At 37.3% G+C, this 20848-nt stretch overlaps 1 protein-coding gene across 1 annotated transcript in view; it reads right to left on the bottom strand.

Moving 5' to 3' along the window:
• The window catches only part of LOC110313438 (fibronectin type III domain containing protein 3C1), a 64281-nt gene extending 45252 nt beyond the window's left edge, over positions 1–19029 (bottom strand). Inside the window, exons 1-4 of the mRNA XM_021187648.2 lie at positions 18927–19029; positions 6865–6981; positions 6099–6212; positions 5681–5756 (exon numbers count right to left, since the gene is read on the bottom strand). Of these exons, the coding sequence (XP_021043307.1) occupies positions 5681–5756; positions 6099–6212; positions 6865–6942 (268 nt within the window). The 5' untranslated portion in view covers positions 6943–6981; positions 18927–19029. The remainder of the gene's footprint in view (positions 1–5680; positions 5757–6098; positions 6213–6864; positions 6982–18926) is intronic.
• Positions 19030–20848: the final 1819 nt, after the last annotated feature.

The raw sequence follows: 20848 nt of genomic DNA on the forward strand, positions 1-20848 counted from the left end.
GAGAGGAAGAGCCATTGGATTGGATTCCTGAAATGATATGAATCCTAGATCTCCTAAAGCAGATTTACCTCCTACCCAGCATTAGCTCTGAAAGGCCTTAATATATTTTTCTTTGCATGTATATGAGCAAAGGGGAGTAGCAGTGGAAGTTCCAACAAAGGCTTTGGGCTGCTTAGTGCCCAGATGGTTATCTTCTGCAGCCTGGTGGCATAGGGCCGCTGCTCTTCCCTAAGGCTTCGGCACTCATGGCTCTCTTTGTTGGGAAGATTTCTCAATTAAGCCTCAGAGCATGATGACTCACAGGCCACACTAGATCCTTGAAAATCTCAAGGATTCTCCACTGGGGATCAGATAGAACCAGCAAGTCCCTTAGATGGTGTCGACACCCCAGCCCCTTCAAAGTCTTGAGGCAGACCTGGTGGGTCTCAGTGGCTCATTACCTATTTCAGTATACCACTGGGACAGATAATCAAGGCTATCCGTCACTACCAAGGTAAGTATAGCTCAAACCTGAACTCACTTTTAGGGTATTATCTCCTCATATTAGCCTATAAGAAATAAGGAAAAAAGTCAATTTTCAAAACTGCCTTGAGCCAGCATAAGTTCAAATATAGATAATCAAAGAATACTGGACCCCCGCTGGAGTCTGTTAGTCTAGCTATCCATGCCCCCTAACCCACACTTGCTAAGCTACCACACACACCCAAACTACAAGTTTAAAATAGAAAACAATTAGCCATAAAGCTAGAAATGCAACGAGGTCACGCACCTGATCCATTTTTAAACTAAAGAGAATGTAAAGTGTAGAGATCAACCCACACATGGTTTTTGTTGAGTAAAAGACAAGTGCTAAGTGGCGAGAGAAATGCAAAACTCCATCCTCCTAATTACTCAAAGAGGAAAGGGAGGAAGAGGCTTGTGTTAGGCTTATAAAGACTGTTTTCTGTGCTTAACTGGTGTAGTGGCTATTCCTGGTTGTCAACTTGACTATATTTGAAATGAACTACAATCCAGAATTGGAAGGCTCACCAGTGAACCTACTGCTTGTGGACGTTGTACATCGTGGTGCGGAGCCTAGTGCGCACCACGATGTACAACGTCCACAAGCAGATTTCGGTGTTTACCAGGCACTGGCATAGCCTCACAAGAGGCCGCAATATCAGGGTCCCTTCAGCAGTATCTTGCTGGCATGAGCATTAGTATCTAGGTTTGGTGGCTGATGATGGGATGGACTCCTGAATGGGGTACTCTCTGGATAGTCCATCCTTTCATTTTAGCTCTAAATTTTGTCTCTGTACCTATAACCTTTCATGAGAGTTATGTTCCTTATTCTAAGGAGGAATGAAGTATCCACAAATGGTCATCCTTCTTGATTTTCTTCTGTTTTCCATAATGTGTCTTGGATATTCCAAGTTTCTGGGCTAATATCCGCTTATCAGTGAGTACATATCTAGTGACTTCTTTTGTGATTGGGTTACCTCACTAAGGATGATATCCTCCAAATACATCCATTTGCCCAAGAATTTCATAAATTCATTGTTTTTAATGACTGAGTAGTACTCCATTGTGTAAATGTACCACAGTTTCTGTATCCATTCCTCTATTGAGGGACATCTGGGTTCTTTCCAGCTTCTGGCTATTATAAATAAGGCTGCTATGAACATAGTGGAGCATGTGTCCTTATTACCAGTTGGAAGATCTTCTGGGTATATGCCCAGAAGAGGTATNGCNGGNTCCTCNGGTAGTACTATGTCTAATTTTCTGAGGAACCGCCAGACTGATTTCCAGAGTGGTTGAACAAGCTTGCAATCCCACCAGCAATGGAGGAGTGTTCCTATTTCTCCACAACCTTGCCAACATCTGCTGTCACCTGAATCTTTAATCTTGGCCATTCTGACTGGTGTGAAGAGGAACTCTAATAAAACAACTCTTGTAAAGGATTTCTGGCTTTGTCTGACTACAAATCCTAACCAGACTATCATATTTTACCCAGTTACTCCATTTAAATGAACCCAACTGACAGTCTCTCTCTCCATATATACTTCTAATGGAATCCCTATCATGTGGGACACTCATGTGGCTGAATAGAAACACAGATGTCCTTTCTACATCCCTTTATTCACCAGATTGTCTTTTTAAGCCAGACTTCCATTTTTGTTAGGGCCACAGGGAAAAATCCATTCCTCTGGGCATTATTTCATCATGTGACTTCATTCTCCTGTTAGATAGGACAAAAAGACAAGAAGAACATATCTTATCTATCTTAAATACCCCTAATCCAAGACAACCTTCCACACTCAGTCATGTGTTCTTAAACGCTTCTAAATTAAAACTCCCAATTCCATCAAACTAGCCCCTAGTCACTGCAGTCTGTCTCTTTGACAAGATTCTGCCTCTTCTCAGAAAGCTTTTCATATTTTCTCTCTCAGCGATAATGACCAATAGTGAGTCCAAATTGATCTCCCCCAATTCTACTAGGATTAGAAAAATATAATAGTCTAATTATTTCAACATGAAATCCCTTAGCTTCAGCTCTTTCTTGGAATGGCCTTGGCTTGCCACAATTTCTTTCATGCATCAACTTCCTCCTTTTAAAATGTCTGAATCACTTACTTTTCTATCTAATTATCACCTCGTGCATCCCTCAGCAGCCTCCTTCCTATGTAGAACTAAGTTCTCTTGCTATATTCTCACTAATTTGTTGGATACCTGTACTAGTGCTCCTTTCAACCATCTCCTCCCTGTACCTTCTTTTGCAATCTCTTGACCTAGAGGGCTTTTCATCTGATACCCTTCTTAGTAGGATAAGCCATTATGGCAGATATAGGTACCATAATATAGGTACCATTGGCTTCTTATGCTTATTATATTTGTTGGCCAAAATAGTCTTTGGGACTAGACTATATTTAGGTGGCCCTCAAAAATCCCTTCAGGGCTAGTTTCATTTTCCAAAGGCTTTATTTGAAAAATTAAACTGGTAGAATTGTTTATAGTAGTCCAAAGAGTACCTGCCTGGCCCTGGGACAGAAATGTCATGTATATGCCAATTAAGCAGGGATAATACAAGGTGTAGTTATAAGACTAAATGAACAGGCATCTCATTAAATGGAGAGAGCCTCTGAGGGATGGCTCCTATGGAAGGACTCATGGGACTGATCGGCTTTCATCTCCTGGGCTCACTCACAGACATGGTCTCTCTCTCTCTCTCTCTCTCTCTCTCTCTCTCTCTCTCTCTCTCTCCCTCTCTCTTTCACTTAACCATTTGGTATGACTGATGTTTTTCATATTAAAAGCCATTCAATTCCCATGGCCCTGTTGCAGGGCCATTATCATTACCATTGACATCAGTGCCTGTCTTCCTCCATCAAGGACTTTACAGTCTCCAAGTTGATGTTACAGTTAGGCCTTCAACCTCTTGAAATAGTCATTCATCCGTTCCCCTTCAAAATGCTTACGCCTTCTAAGTTTTGCCCATGGTCTTGAAACACTACGATATATCAGCAACATCAATAAGTTACCTTTGACAATCCTTCTGAGCACTGCAGAAGTGTCAGATGATGATATTTGTACCTTGCCAATGAGTTGATCTTACTACTTTGTCAGGGAGCAAATTTAGAGATAAAAAGGTGAAAAATAAAAGAAAAATCCTCACCATCAGCCCCTCACTATGTGCAGCCTGAGCACAGTGCCTTGTGAGGTCTTCTACAAATATTAAAAGCCTAATAATCCTTTTTTTGGAGACAGGGTCTCTCTATGTAACCCTGGCTGTTCTAGAACTATGTAGATCAGTTTAGCCTCAAATTCACAGGGATCCTGTTGCGTCTGCCTCCTGAGTGCTAGGACTAAAGATGTATGACTATGTCCTGTTTTAAAGTCTAATAAATATTAAGGATCCAGGGTATCTTATTCCAAATGATCAAAACCTCAACAACTTGTACTATACTATTTACTACTTAACAAAATATTAATATGCTTGCTTATGTATCCAAATATAAACCTATGCAAATGGCACATGAAGGAAGACTAAGTAACTTTCCCTAACTGTATAAAGGAGCCCCATTCCCTTTCAGGGAGTGATTGTCTCTAACACAAACTGCCCACCATATCTCTAGTTCTGCAGACTTAATCAATATTTTCTGCATCTATTCTGGCCTGGTAAGCACACAATGAGCCTCTGGCTCATTACTGTCATTCCAGGCACAGCAGTAGATCAAAATCACCTTAGAATATAAAACAATTAGCATAAAACAAAAATCATCTTAATTTAAAATAGTTAATAGTTATGTCTGGACATAAAGCAATAACTTTATTATTGGCTATGTAAAATTGAGATTATTTCTGTTTTATATATAATAAAATATGTATGCATAATTAAAATACTGTCACAGTATAGTAAAATTACTATACATAATACTTTATATGTGTGTCCTCTCTCTTGGACATTATTATTGCTAGGTATACAGTGCAATGATGGTGCATGCTAGATATTAAAGAGATATTTGTTGGAAATGTAAATAAATGAGCTGCCTGAAGGCCCCATCTGTAGAGCAGTCTAAAACTGATCAATTAAACACTCATTGTATGTATATGATACATATTTATATAATGTATATCTAGTTTTGTTGCTTTAAGTTGTACAGATTGGTGATTAACAAGAGATTTACCTTTTAACAGAATGTTTAAAAATAGAAGATTTTTGGGTAGTTAACTCTTTCTAGAAGGGAGAGGGCTCACAAGTTCCCACACTTCCTGAAGAATTATTGGCAGTTAATGGTGATTGGAAAAGGCCGACATTTTCTTCTGCAGTATAGCCACTTCTAAGATACACACTTCTATACAAAACCCTTCACCCATGCTCATGCAAGTAACCCTAATTAAACTCAATGGATCACCAAAACCAAGCAACCACACCCATGAAAGCAGAAGAGAGACGAGATGAGAAAAGGAAGGGTGTCATCAGAGGGAGGGCAGCAAGAGAGCGATTAAGCTATAATTACATTATGTACATACATGAAATAAAGATATATATGCTTGCATCTTTTAAAAGAGGAGACTGTGTGAAGACATTTGCTTTTGAATAATTTTGTTTTATTCTATTCATCAGTTATACTGTGCTTTATAAATTCAATAAACCTGAATTTAACTTTGATAAGAAAATGTCACTATAATTTAGATGTCATTTAATTTTGAAAATATAGATTTGTCAATGCAGAAGTGTATAAAAACTGGCTTATATATCCTGATATATCTTTTTGTGGCCTTATAATTTGATGCAAACATCAAAAGTATATGCCATTAGTTTCATTGTCTTTTGATAATCTCTGTCAAATATACAAACATCTCATTGGACATAAAGTATAGTCCTCCATATTAACCTGTCATACATTAACTGCTTCAAAGATTTTACTATTAAATTAAAAGTTTTAGCACAGGTCATATTGTAATTTAAGTAATTAAAGCATTGACGTCAGAAGTAAAACTGTAGTAAAAATCAATATCTACAATGTCGACCTTCAGATATAGTTCTTCAGTCAACTTTCATGTTTTAAAAGTTAGTTTTGAAGATTTCTAGAAAGATAAGCAAGATTAGCTTTGGTTGTCTTGGTGGTGCTAAGCTCCTATGAGGACTATTTCAAGACTATTTAGTCTCCCAAAGAGTAAGAGCATTACTTTCACAAACCTTGAATGTTCTGAATGGACCCATCATCAGCCTTTATGGTAAGGATTTCTCCAGGGTTAACTTGAACAAATACAATCTAGAAATAGATAATTATTTAATAGCATACTTTTTGTAAATCTATGGAAAAAGTCATTATTATCCTTTTTGAATAGCATTTAGGCTCCCAAATTATAGGGATTTCAAAATGTCCAAGGAGAAGAGTACAGTTAGGTCAATGGACACTTAATAGAAATTCAATATCCCTTAGTAAGAATAGCTCATGTCCCCACCTAAGTAAAACTTAATAAGGTCATAGAAAATAGGTGCATTGAGGTGGGAAGACAACGTTCTCCTCTGCATCTATCCCTAGTACAAAACCTCTATAAACAAATAAATGAAACCCCAGAAAAATACAATTTATCTGAAGATTGTGACATACTTGAGACCAGTATTGAGGACACGTCCAGGTGTTATACATCTTGGGCTGAGTCATAATCTGTGAATGATTAGAACACACTGCCATGGCATTAGGGTCCAGAAGATAATTCTCCACCTACAAAAAAATGTAATTTTGCTTACAAAATTTTTTTACTTTTGTCACTTTTAGAAATAACACACTTTATTATCATACACTAATAATAAAACTGAATATAATTTTGATGTTTTTATGCATGTGTATATCTCAATCATTTCTGACTTATGAGAAAGTATCATCTTTGCTTTATTTTCAAGAGTCAAAAAGTTCATCTTCTTTTTACATTATATATTGAGTTACATGTTCTCCTGAATATATTAAAGGGGCAAATGCTAAATCTTAATTATACTTTTTCATTCTAGAAATCAATCAATAGAAGGAATTGCTATTCAAATACAATACTTTCAAATATTATATAATTGAACTTATTACTGAATGAGCATGAAGGAATATTAGTCTTCTTTAAACACACAACTTCAAGAGATATATCCTGGGAAACTATAAATAGTAGAAACTTAACATTATAGAACTAGACCTTTTAAGTTGTGCAAAGGAGTATAGAAAAGCAGCTAAATTAGTTTAAAAAGAAATGTTATATAGGTAAGTAAGCTAGCATTGACTGTCTTAAGTTATTTTCAAAAGTCCTACAAGGAAAATAACCAATGTAATGCCAGATTACATAACATTTCCAGTTATAGTGAAAATAAAAAAGAACCAAAACTTCTCTTACAGAGCACATGGGATCTCCATTGATAACTGGCACTGGCGGAGGTATTTCAGAAAGAATGGGTGCAAGTTGATGTTCCATTGACTCTAAAAGGATTGACTTTCACATTAAGTGATAGTTCTAAAATAAACAAACAAACAGAATCTTACAGATTAATTAAATGTAGTCACAATCATGTTTTTTTTTAATGATAAAACACAGCAACGTATGTCTGAGTAATTCCATCTTAATTTTCCTTTCTAGGAATGATTGAGTTAAGTGGAATTGTTAAGACATGTAAAGTAATCATTGATCTTCACAAATGACAGAACCAAGTATAGAGTTGACAGTTTCTGCTTAATTGTTTTCTCTTCATTCATGTGAAGACAAACAAAAATAGCATATTAAGCAATATGAATAAGGGTTTAGTTAAACAAGTCATAAGCTATTTGATCCACTTATATCTAGTTCAAACAAACTGAGATACAATTTATGACACTGATTATAAATAAGGTTTTATATTGTAAAGATAGCTGTAAGAATGAACTAGTTATCATTAATTATGTTAGAAATACAAAAATTAGCCTAGCTGTCTTAGACTTTAAACCCAATAGCTCAAACTTAATGTAAAATTTTGAACACAAACATTTAAATTCCTATTTCTTCTTTGATCAAAATACTTGATCTATAGATGACACTAGACAACAAAACAAACAGACTAAAAACGGGTAGGAAAATGTGTGTGAGAGAGAAGACGCTTAAGAAGGAACCTCTCTGGAGGGAGGCAAGTCTTGAAATGAGGGTCTTGTGATAATTCAACAGTCTTTAGTAAAAGAACACTTATTTTTTTTTAAGAACACTTATATATGTCATAATTTGGTGACATTATTTATTTTCCAAAATTTTAAAGTGGCCTTAGGAGACTCCTTATTTATGACTATTGCTTAAAGGTATTTTGAAAAGAAAACCCCTTTAAGAGCTTGAAAATGCCTCCTCAGGAGTGCCAAGAAACTTACATTATTCTAGATATATCTTTTGTAGTCAAGATATTGGATTAATAGAAGGCAAAAGTCATTGCTTTGTGGTCTACCCTGATGGATGGATTGATCAACTTAAAATATCTTTTTAAAGCATTATCTTTCTCTCTGTGTGTCTAACTCTCTTTCCCACTCCTCTCTTTCCACCTCCTTTTCTTCTCATCCTCTCCTCTTTCCCTTTTCTCCTTTCTCTCCCTTCCCTCTTCTTTCTCCCCTTCTATTCTTTCTTACCCTCCTCCTTCTCTCTCCTTCTCCTCTTTCTCCTTAATCTCGTTTCTCCCTCATCCACTCTTCTTCTCTTCTTGTCTTTCTCTCCTTCTCTTATTTCTCACTCCTATGTGCTAAAGTTCATCCAAATTTACAATCATTTGTCTATAAGTCATCTTAAGTTGATATAATTTACTATTTCTCTGCTAAAGATTGTTGGCTGTGGATGACATTTGTATGCCAACAGATTCACAGTGGACAGGCTGAGGGAGAGGACTACTCTTTAGTACAAATTGAGAAAGAAGTTCTACTTGTTCTGCAATTATAATTGGTATCAGATTTTCTAAAATAGAAACATGTGAAAATTCTTTTCCCACAACCAAATATTATATGGGATCCAGTTTCCTTTTTGGACTTTTAAATCTTTAAGTCTTACAGGTTGAAATTATCTCTATTCAATTTTACAGTATGGATAGTTAAATTACCCAGTTCCCTTTTACAGTATGGGTAGCAACTTCTGTTTTCTCCTTATAACTTGGCCATTAATTTCTTTATTAAAAATCATCTTTAAATTCATATATAGATCAACTTCTTAAAGATAGTATGACTATTTGGGGACTTGAGAGGTAACTCAGAGGTAAAGAACACTGCCTGTTCTTTTAGAGGACCCCAGTTCGATTCCCAACACCCACATGGTGGCTTACAGAAGTTGCAACTTCCTGTAACTCAAATTCCAAGTGATTCAATGGTCTCTTCTGTCCTCTATAGGCACCAGGCCTGCACATAGTGTACAAATATGTGTAGAGAAAGTATTCACACACACATAAAATAAAATAATGTTAATATGAATTTAAGGTACTATGACTTTATATAACCACCACCAAAACTTAAGCATAATAATAATATTACAATTATTTCAAAGAAGACACACTTATCTTTTTAAGCATATATAACAAAATATCAACAAAGTGTAAAAATCCTAGAACTGAACTTTCATAGTTATATCAGTATTATTACAGGGAAACTGGACTAAAGGAATAAAACCATACACTTTTCCCATCTACAACGTAGTTTAACAACTGCTTTAAATACATATTTCGTCCATTAGGCACAAGTAAGGTAGATAAGTATACAATGAAGGACAAATTTGACAAAGGCTTGGTTGCCAAGGATTTTTTTTTAGTGTAGAGAATTTCTAGGGTTGCTTCATTAAATACCTCTTTCCCGACATAATCTATTTTCCACCTCATTAAGTAGTCAATTAACTACTTTATAAGGTGAAGTACCTTTTTCAATGAAGCTTTAGTAGTTTTGCTTTTCAGGCTCTTGAAGTCTCCTGAAAAAAAAATCCCGTAGATGCTTCCATTCTGTTATTGCATTTTCCTTACAAATTCACTATTATTCTGCCACTACTTTGTACTATGATTGGTCTATGACTGTAATGAGTTAATGCCAAAGAAGTTGAAAGAAGACAAAAATATGCTTTGTCAGAAAAAGCACAAAACTGTGAGGGGCATTTGTGCAACTACAAATCTCCTGATTCATTTTGATAAATTTACTGTGTATGAATAAAATTTATTGACTGTGGCCAAAATAAGGAATTAAAAAACACAAAGAAACAATATGCTTTTTGGAAGCATAAAAGCTTTAGAAATTGTTCAGAAAATGTTAGACACATTCAGGCTTCTTAGCTCTTTTTATACATTTATTTTCAAGGTGATTTTTAGAAACTGTTACATTTAAAAAGTGCTGATTGCAACAAGGTTTTTTTTAAAAAAAATTCTCTTTACATAAATGTTGAATGTCTGTACACATTTACCATAAACACCCAGTGTAACAAACAAAAGGAACACAAGGCTATATTCTTTTGGAGGAACGCTATAGTTCAATTAAACGGATGATAGATATAAGCATTTATTGTTACTCTGCTGTAAAAATCCATGGATATTTAAAATAGGCAGCTTTGATACCCGACTCTGTGTCTATTCCAACAAGAATGATTCAGAAGTTACCTACATACACACTTAACTAGATTATGTACAAGTCATTTCTAAAGGAATAGATGAACCTCAGTCATTATTTTCAACTTTTGTTGAAAGCAGAAAAATGTATCATATGTGTAACCTGATTAGGAATTGTTTCTTGTAAATACTGATTGATATGATTGGAAGGAAACTATTTAGAAATTTATTTTTAGATTTTTTTTTTTGCTCCAGGTTTTCAGTTTGAATTTAACTTTTAACTTTATACAAAACACAGTTTATATTTCTTTGATATCCATATTATGTAGAGAATTAACAGGACTTATTGGTGAAAGAGAAGGTAGAGTGAACCGTTTCATAGTGAAGTCTGATGGTCAAAAGACCTGGAGTCAAGTCCTTGCTTTGCCCCTAATTAGGCAAGTTCTGCTTTGTTTGTATTCTTCACTGCTGGGTACTTACCAGGCGCTTCGGAACTGCTGATTGAAGGCTGGACAGTTTACCTGCAAATGACCTACTCTACTAGGCAATCACCAGAAAATAGTCCCAATTACAACATGTTCAAAATTAGATGCTGTATTTCCAAAGAGAAGAGTGCTTGCTAAATAATGGACTTTACTATATAAATGAATGACTATTTTGAGGACCACTGGCTTTCCCTGTGTGTAACATGAACAGAAGTGCAAGCTTCAAATTAAAAATGAAGGCTTCCTCATTTAGAGATAAAATCATTTCTGTAAAAAATTCACTCAAGGTATTTGCTATTTTCAATGTTTTTAATATTTATTTATTGATTTGGTATTTGCTATTTAAGTGGCTAATATCAGAGAAATCTAGTTTATTTAAATTAAAAAGCAGGAATGTCTCTAACATCATCTATTGAGAGCACATTTCAACTACATTTTCTCATGAATACAATAGTTGGACCAGGAAATGGACTCTGAAAGTGGCAACCTCAGGACTAAGGCAATTGTCAATATTTCTGCCTCTTCACCAAATAAGGGGTCAATCAATATCAGATGACATAGTCAGAGCTTACTTCCAGACTCCTTTCAGGACAATCCTAGTCCCAGTTTCAAAAGACCAGTTTAATTCTGAAGCTGAGGTCGAAGTCCACACCCACTCTAAGGCAATGTTTACCAGATAGCATCCATTAAATGTCCCCATTCAAACATACATTACATTTTGGTTGACACATCATATTTATATATGAGGTACAACGGAATGCTTTGATTCATGTAGTAAATCAACTCATAGGAGCTTTTATCATTTCTTCATGATGAGTGTATTCACATTCCTTCTATTTTTAGATATATAATATTAATTGTATTCATCATGCTTTACACTATATTATTAACTCACAAAGACATGCTTATTTTTGCCACAAATGACTTCTCAGAGTATTTCAAGAAGTTTAATTAAAGAAAACAAACACTGACACTATTGCACATGCCAGAAAGATTCTGCTGAAGGGACCCTGATATAGCGGCCTCTTGTGAGGCTATGCCAGTGCCTGACAAATACAGAAGTGGATGTTCACAGTCAGCTATCTGATGGAACACAGGGCCCCCAATGGAGGAGCTAGAGAAAGTACCCAAGGAGCTGAAAGGGCCTGCAAACCCTGTAGGTGGAACAACAATATGAACTAACCAGTACCCCCAGAGCTCGTATCTCTAGCTGCATATGTAGTAGAAGATGGCATATTCAGCCATCATTGGGAAGAGAGGCCCCTTGATCTTGCAAACTTTATATGCCCCATAGAGGGGAACGCCAGGGCCAAGAAGTGGGAGTGAGTGGGCAGGGGAGCAGGGCAGGGGGAGGGTATAGGGGACATTCGGGATANCATTTGAAATGTAAATGAAGAAAAGAAAATATCTAATAAAATAATTTGAAAACAAACGCTGAAGGGTTGGGCAGGTGGCTCCATGGATAAAGGGCCTGAGGCACAAGCACGAGTACCTGAGGCCAGAGCCCTAGCACCCATGGAAAAGCCGAGTGCAGTAGTGCATGTCTAGGTTCCCAGCACTTTGAGGATGGGTAGGTGGAACCCTGGGGCTTTCTGGCTAGCCAGTGTATCAGTTAAGAAGCTGCAGGTTCAATCATAGAACCCATCTCAAAAAATTAAGGTAGAGAGAGATTGACCTCTGGTCTCCAAATTTACTTTATTGTGTGAGAGTGCATTTACATATACTTATGCACATAATCCTATACATCACACATGTATGCATATGCACACACACATACTCATATATTCACACATACAGGAAAAGTAACATTAAAAATAGTTGACACAGTGGGCTAGACAGATGGCTCAGAGATTAAGAGCACTGTCTGCTCTTCCAGAGGTCCTGAGTTCAATTCCTAGCAACTGCATGGTGACTAATACCCATCCATGATGAGATCTGGCGCCCTCTTCTGGCCTGCAGGCATACATTCAGGAAGAATGCTGTATACATAGTAAATAAATCATTTTTTTTAAAAAAGAAGTTGAAACAGCAATAACAGAAAATGAATAGTGGTCTTTCAGTACATGCTAAGCACCAGTCCAAGCATTATTCATCCATAAAGCCATCTAATAATTACAGTAGCTTATGAAGTAGGCATTTTATTGTATTGTTATTATGTACTGACTTGTGATTGGCATATACCTGATATGTGTGGAACCAGTAGGGGACATTTTAAAGTTTAAATTCTTTTGAGGAAGGGCATTCAGTTGTTTTCTTCCTTGGCTGCCTCCCACTTTTTTCGGTCTTGCTCCTCCTCCTTCGCAGTGATAAGAGTCAAAGCCAGGGCCTTGCACATATTGAGGAGGTGGTCTACCATTAAGCTACAGTCCCAACTCAAAATGCATTTAGAACTAAGATAACACTGTGTAAGAATTTCATGACTTTTCAGTTTTGCTCTGTCCACATAATCGGGAGGCCAAAACAGAGAACTGCCTTAATATCAGTTTCTTTCCAGTTTATCTTCTAACCCAATTTACCTTGTAACCTATAATCTCTATATTTATTACTTAATTCATCTACATAAGGCTGTGTGAACTCTTTTTTTTTTCCTGAGATAAGGTTTCTTTGTGCAGCCCTGGATGTCCTGGAACTCACTCTATAGACCTCAAACTGGATTTCCACCTGCTTCAGCCTCCAGAGTGCAAGGATTAAAGGCGTGTGCCACCACCACCTGGCTGACTATGCAGTCTTAACTTTGGCTTTTCACTCTTGTATAATTCCCATTAAAATTGTTTTCTAATTTCCATGTCTCAGAAAGGAAAATAACTTATCCTCATGTACTAATAGAGAGTAATGCTGGTAATGCATCTAAATCAAGGCATTAAATTTACAAATAAAAGTAGGTGGCAAATACATGCCACCTACCTGCTTGCTTAGAACACTAACTTTAGTATATGCTAACTTAATTCATTTTCCTTCTTAAATACCAGCATTCAGAATTCAAGATGGATTTTAACTTTCTAGGGATACTAACTACTATTTTGTGGTATTATTTATTTGTGAGAATGCACTAGTCTCCAGATTAATGAGTATAGACCTACTTGTTAAATGGGACCATTTATATAAAACAAAGTTCTAAACTGAGTACAGTAAAACATTAAAATATGTAATAAAGACAATAATTCCAGAAGTAATTAGGAAATGGAGAGATCAATGGTACTTGAAATGATTGATAAGTGATTTTTTTTCTTTCTTTTTAAGCTTTATTTATTATGTAGTCTGCCTGCGTGTATGCCTGCAGCCCAGAAGAGGGCACCAAATCTCACTATAGATGGTTAGGAGTCACCACGTGGTTGCTTAGAATTGAACTCAGGACCTCTGGAAGAGCAGACAGTGCTCTTAACCTCTGAACCACTTCTCTGGCCACTATAGATGGTTCTTTTTAAAAATTAGATATTTTCTTTATTTACATTTCAAATGTTATATCCCCTTTCCTGGTTTCCTCTCTGAAAACCCCCTATCCCCCCTCCCCCTACCATAGATGGTTCTTGAAGTGAGCTATGAACTATGTATTTATAGTAGCAAACTTCAAAAACTTATTATCTTTCAAATATTTAATTAGGCTAGTATACACACACACATATATATATATATATATATATATATATATATATATATATGAAGAAATGACAAAACTTAGAAATATTAAATGGCCTAATCTTTTCTATACTGAAGCCAGAGAAGAGCTATTTCAACCCCATGACTTTTTATAGAACAGTTGCTATAGTGAATAATTAAAACTCTCATCTTAAATTCTTTTCTTTCATAAAATTAGAGGACTATTATTAACTATTTATTTGCTTCTGTAACAGTAATTACACAAATGTTCAACACAGCCTCCAGTGAGTCTTTAGTAGTTATTAGAGAATGTGGGAGATCAATGGCACAGGATCAAGCCAGACACAGACCAGATACCTCACACGTTCACACCCCCCCACACGCATCCACACATACATCACCACCATTATTTCAAAGTTTTCCAAAATTACTTAGCTTCAGAAATGCATATTTATAATATTTAAATAATTATGGGTTAGCCAGTAAGGTTGATAAAAAGTGTAGACTGTGAAAAAGTACAAAATTAAGTTGAACGTTATAAATAATATCAATGAGATTTTCCCTAAAAATGGGCACAAGAGGTACTATTAGAGAATAAATACAAAAGGTTCATGTAATTAAAATTTTGAAATTGCCACATTGTAGGGAATGAAAACTTTTAAAGTTGGGAATGTAGACTTTGAGCTTGACGGTGCACTCCTGTAATCCTCACACTCAGGATGCTGAGACAGGAGAAGCATGTCTGAAGCCAGACTTAACCACGAAGGGAGACTTTATCTCAAGGGAAATCAGAAACTTAACATATTATTAATTCATATGGATGAAAATAAAAAAGTTAAAGATAATACTCAGTGTCCTGTTTAGCAATTTCTGTGTAGTATATATTTGCAAAAGATATTGATTACAAATTTAAATATTGCTGGAGAACTCACCAGTAATGGGTTGTTAACCAAAAGACTCTAAAAGTTAGAACTTTAGGATAGAAAGATAAAGAAGGATGGTAGTGTTCTAGCTACATGATAGGTTGAGAAAAAATAGTCACAGGTTTCATCATGGCAAAAAAAAAAAAAAAGAAAAAAAGAAAGAAAAAAAGAAAAGAAAAGAAAATCCCACAAACTCCCTCAAAACACCAAATAACTCCAAAACTCAAAACAAATAAAAACAAAACTAAACAAAAGAACTTCCAAACAAACAAAAACCCAAACAAACCTGTGTGTAGCATGCTTCCAACAGTAGCTAACACTTTTCTGTGCATATACATCTGTGCCGAAAATAGTTTGGACACAAATATAATTGGACTTTACCAGTGGCTTACTTCAGTTGGCTGGTGTGACAAGTGACTTATATTTTTTAAAAAATTATTTTTTCTCTTTCACCTTTAAAATGTAAACACAAGTGTAAATAGAGAAAAAGGAGAGAGCAAATCTAGAATAAATGTGCATTTCTACAACATGCATTGAAATACCAAAATCAAGATTCTTCTTAGTAGCTTTCCATCCCCCATTCATGGGGGCATGTGCTGGGGGAAGGACACTCATCAGGAGAACTGACACACCACTCAAGTAGAGGAGAACACAGAAATATCTTAAAAATATAAATGCCTATGGGAATATGGCATTTAAATAATCTTGAAAAGTTAGAGAAAATTTTAAAATATTGATCAATTTTGAGTTCTTAACAGAAACCAAGGATTATGAAACGCTAGTGCTGGGGGAAGGACACTCATCAGGAGAACTGACACACCACTCAAGTAGAGGAGAACACAGAAATATCTTAAAAATATAAATGCCTATGGGAATATGGCATTTAAATAATCTTGAAAAGTTAGAGAAAATTTTAAAATATTGATCAATTTTGAGTTCTTAACAGAAACCAAGGATTATGAAACGCTAGTGCTGGGGGAAGGACACTCATCAGGAGAACTGACACACCACTCAAGTAGAGGAGAACACAGAAATATCTTAAAAATATAAATGCCTATGGGAATATGGCATTTAAATAATCTTGAAAAGTTAGAGAAAATTTTAAAATATTGATCAATTTTGAGTTCTTAACAGAAACCAAGGATTATGAAACGCTAGTTCTAGTGTCCTGAGGCCTATGATAAAAGGCAGTTATATTCTTCATAAAACATCTTTTAGTGTCACTACCAGATTTGGGCTCTGGGACAGTTTGGGGTTGACCTAGAATGTCATGTTTAACTCCAAAGTTAAAGGTTTCTCCATTAAGAAGCACTTGTGTTATGTCTTTTCTTCTTGTAATTCTTTTTTATTTCATCTTATTTATTTATTCCTTTACATCCTGCTTACGTTACATCTTAAAGGCAATGCCTCCAAGAGAAGTTCAAACTACAAATGCCAGTCATAAGTACTTTTGGCATCCATAAAGACTGACTCTAAAAGTTAGAACTTTAGGATAGAAAGTTATAGAATGATGGTGGTGTACATCCATAATCCCAGTACTGAGAAATTATACTTAGATTTGGCAATGGACAGTGGGGTCATATGTGTGTCTTTCCTGGATTTAAACATTGTCTCCCTTTGACAAAAGAAATGATACTTTCTAGTAAAAGGATATTTTTTAAAAGAATTAAGATGTTACAAATTATTAGAGTAAGATCTCTATGAATATATTTTATTTTGTCAGATATTCCTGTTTAAAACTACTAAATTTCTTATATTGAAGAGTACAACCTTTCTTATCATTGAAGAACAAGATGTCATCATTAAAAAGGTTGATTTAAAAATGTCATTCATTTTTTTATCTTTAGAAAATCTACTGAATTTATGCTCTCAAACTAACATTAAGCATCAAATTATGCTGAACATCAAAAAGTATGACCAAATACAACACCGTAAATTGTACATTTCAAAAATTTGAACTTTTCCATAGGTGAATTAATTTTAATTCTTGAATCTCTTAATCAGAAAATGACTTGCTTTTTAACGAAGTAACAAAGAATGTATGTTTAATAAGTTTAAACCTGTCCTTTATCGTATTGAATTCACTAGTGTAATTACAACAGAATGAGACTTTGTGAAAAATCTGTTTTCATTTTGAGTGAAAGTTTTGGTGATAGTGTCAAACTCTGATTCTAAGTCCCAGCAAAACAAAGGAAAGCAAGGAAACAAAACTGAGTGAACACACAAAACGCAAACCTTCTATTGTGTGAAGATCCGAGAGATCACGGGCAAGTCTAAGCAGCAGATCATTATAAATTTGCTTTTCCTGAAATATTTCTAGAATAAATTTCATTATGAACTGCAATTGCAATTTATAGCAAAGGTCCAATATAATAGAAAGGAAGTTGAGATTTCGTTTTCTTGGTCAATCTAATTTTCCTGGAATAGAGCAGAAGGAGTTTTGCCTAGAGCTTAAAACTGGACTGAGGTCCTAGGACATCAGGATTGTATTAGTGGGCACAGAGCAATTTAAAATAAGGGGTGATTCTGCCTTTATATTCAGGACTTCAGTGCAGTGAAAGGTACTTACTCTTCTGCTAAAATCTGACCCTCAGCAGTGATGTACGGAGCCACATAGGTCTGGAAAGATTTCCACGCAGGTTTGCTTTGAGGTGGACACAAAAAACAGGTGGAAAAAAAAATCACCTAAAGCTGTGCTTTACAACCCTACCATTCAGGCTGCTATTTACTATTGAATGAAAAAGTTGGTATTAGTCATTTTTTTTTCAAAAAAAAAAAAAAAAAAGAATATTCTCAGGAGACTACTTTTAACTTGCTACCCTTCATGGATATTTTACGGTCTTGAGAATGATTAAAATTAACATATATCTCGCTTGTGGAGAAAAACCTGAGCACGTTTCTGAGAACGAATTTTCCGTTCTTCACAAAACAAAAAGTAAGGTAACAAAATATGTAAAAACTAACTGTGGTGGCCATTTACAAAAATAAACCATGAAAGCTCCCTGGTATTCCTGTTACGCACTGTATATGACACAGATATTACTTTAAGAATCATATTTCAAGTATATTCATTATGTGGAATGTCAAAGGAGGGGGCAGAGTGCGCCAGAGCCGGGCAAGGCACAGGGAACTTTGGTGCGCAGAACCCAGCCCTGTGGTAGCAAAAAGGTTGATTTCTCCTTTTTCAGGTGTTTAAGTTTTAAATAAACGTTTAAATTCCTTAATCCCCTTTAATCTGTCAGAATAATGAGAAAACAATTACTAATTTCTTAAATGAATTTTACATCAAAATAATTTCCACAACAATTAATTTGTTAAGTAGACAAAATTCGGGATGAAAAATTTCCAACTGTACCACCGGGAAGGAACCAGACAATGTGCTTCCGAGTATTTCACAGGGCAACTCATTGAAGCAAGCAAGCAAGTAAGAGCAACAATAAGAAGAAAATAAGTAGAAAGTTCAAAAACATTACCAGTTAGCTTTCTTTTAAGTTTAGGAAAAGTTTACATCCACGAAAACAATGATACCCTCAAGGCGCAATACAAAAGTACAGATATTGAACAAAACAAACCACCAACGACTTCCCAACAATCTTTCCACCCTAAGCCATAAATACTTATCCCATAGGTGGCTAAATAAATGATGCCCAGCTCAGGGCAATCCTCTTGTGTACATTCCCCAAGGAATCGAAATTTCTCCCCTTAATAAACTGAGCACCTAGTTCACTTACCAGTCAATGTATAAACGAAAAAGAAAAAAAAAAAGCACAGGAAAAGATTTTCTGCAAAGCGTTCACAGAGAGTAAGAGCTTCGAACACTGCGACTAATTGCACATAGAAAAGTATAGATAGTTGCTACAAAGTCAAGGAGCATACCTAAGCAGATACAAAAATGCTTCTCCAAAAGCCTCACTCTTCATTCAGGTACTTCTCGATCTGACTCCAGAGAGCAAGAGATCCGGCGACCGTGACCAATTCAAGATTAGGAAAAGTAAAAGACCGGGCTGGGAAACAGTCACAAATACAAAGACAAGCAAGTGAAGCTAACCGAAGAAAGGGAGCTGGCGGGACCTATGGGGCAGGCCACCGGACGCGAGGCACAGGAGAGCAGTAGAAGGTCCATGCGGCACCCAATGGCTGGAGGGGACCGCGCCTTTTACGTGGTCTGAATGGAGACGAAAGCCCAGATGTAGGAGGAACTTTCGGTGTCCTCTCGCCCTCCCCCCACTCCCCGATCCCAAACTCAGAAAGTCTTCCCTCCAAAAATATCCCCTCACCTCCTCGAGTCGGCCCCAGCAGCGGTGTAACCCTATCCATCAGCATCCCAGCAACAGGCACATCCAGCCCCTGGTCTGCTGGCCCCGCCCCGCCCCGCCCCCTCGCCCCTCGCCGCCCCTCCCTCACCGCCTCGTGCTCCTCTCCCGTTCCATCCGGTCACCACAGCACGGTCCGTGCCCCTTCGGCGCGCACCGGGCCGCCTGCTCACGCCCCCTTGGCGGGGTGGCCAGCCCGCGTCTCCAAAGACGCCAACAGCCGTTGGGGGGGGGGGGGGGGGGGGGGGGGGGGGGGAAGGGGGGGAGAGTTGGGGGGGGGTGGAGAAAGAAAGGCACAAAGTTAGGAGCTACAGCAGCAGCTGTTCGGAGCCCAAAGACTGAGAGGGGAGGGGTGAGAAAGAAAAAGTGACAGGAAAAGAAAAACAAGAGTGGCTGGGGGCCCTGGCCCCCCCGCTGTCGACGCAGTGGGGTCACAGGCCCGCGGCCCCAGGAGGGTACCAACAGACTAACCAGGCCACCAGGTCAGGGGAAAAGGGAGGGAGGGGGCGGGGACTGGCCGTGGCTCCTTGACCGCCCCTCTCACCCGGTGCTGACAAAGATCCCATTCTTTCCTATTATCCCTGGTAGGTCTTCTCTGTCTTTTAAGCCCCTGAGCTTTTCCAAAAGCCCTGGACCTCATTGCTATAGTGTGCAAGCAACAAGTTATTTCAGGAACAACTGGAAGAGTGGTGGATTGAACACTCCTAGATTTCGGCTGAGGTTTTCGGGCACTGAACGACCTCTGATTCTGAGGTCTGCACGGGGCAAAATGACCCTAATTGAGTGCCAGGCTGGGTGCAAGGGAGCTTGTTGGAAGGCATTGCCTCCGGCTCCCTCCTCCACTCCAACCACAGAAGGAATACCACTCATCAAACTTTACCTACTTGCCCCTCTCTTGCCTTTTTGGCATTGTTTTCGAGGTCTCTTAATCTGAGCCTGAGAACTCACGAGTGGCTGTGCAATGGTTCTCATTTTTCTTGGCTAAGGTCTGTCAGTTGAGAGAGGTTCCCATCCCCAAATCTAGATAGTTCTGAGCCCTATTTTGACTCTGCAGGCGGTCCTTAGCTGGTCCCAGATCTGTCCCATACAGCTGCCATCCTCTGTTGCCAGGCTTTCTGAAAGAGGGTTAAAACTCATCTATGGACATCAAAGGACACTGACTCAGTGCGTTTCTACCCCCAACCCCCAGGCCCGGGTATGGAAAGCCACTGCTCTGAGTTCTTTCATATGAGGGCCTTTTACCTCTTTGTATACTACGCTATTCACTCATTTGCGCAATCGTGGGACCGGCCAACCTTTTCTTCCGTTCTCTTGTGAGATTAGCACTCCCAATTTGCAAACGTATCTCCTTGGTCATTTTATTGTGTGGATTCTGTTTCATAAGGGTCTGTGGCAGCTGCGGCCCCAAAGTGAAAAGGGTCCAGAAGAGGAAATTGCTGAATCATAGAATTGGACACAAGTGTTCTTCTAACAAAAGGATTTGTG

Source organism: Mus pahari, chromosome X (assembly GCF_900095145.1).
Source record: "Mus pahari chromosome X, PAHARI_EIJ_v1.1, whole genome shotgun sequence".
Lineage (NCBI taxonomy): Eukaryota > Metazoa > Chordata > Mammalia > Rodentia > Muridae > Mus > Mus pahari.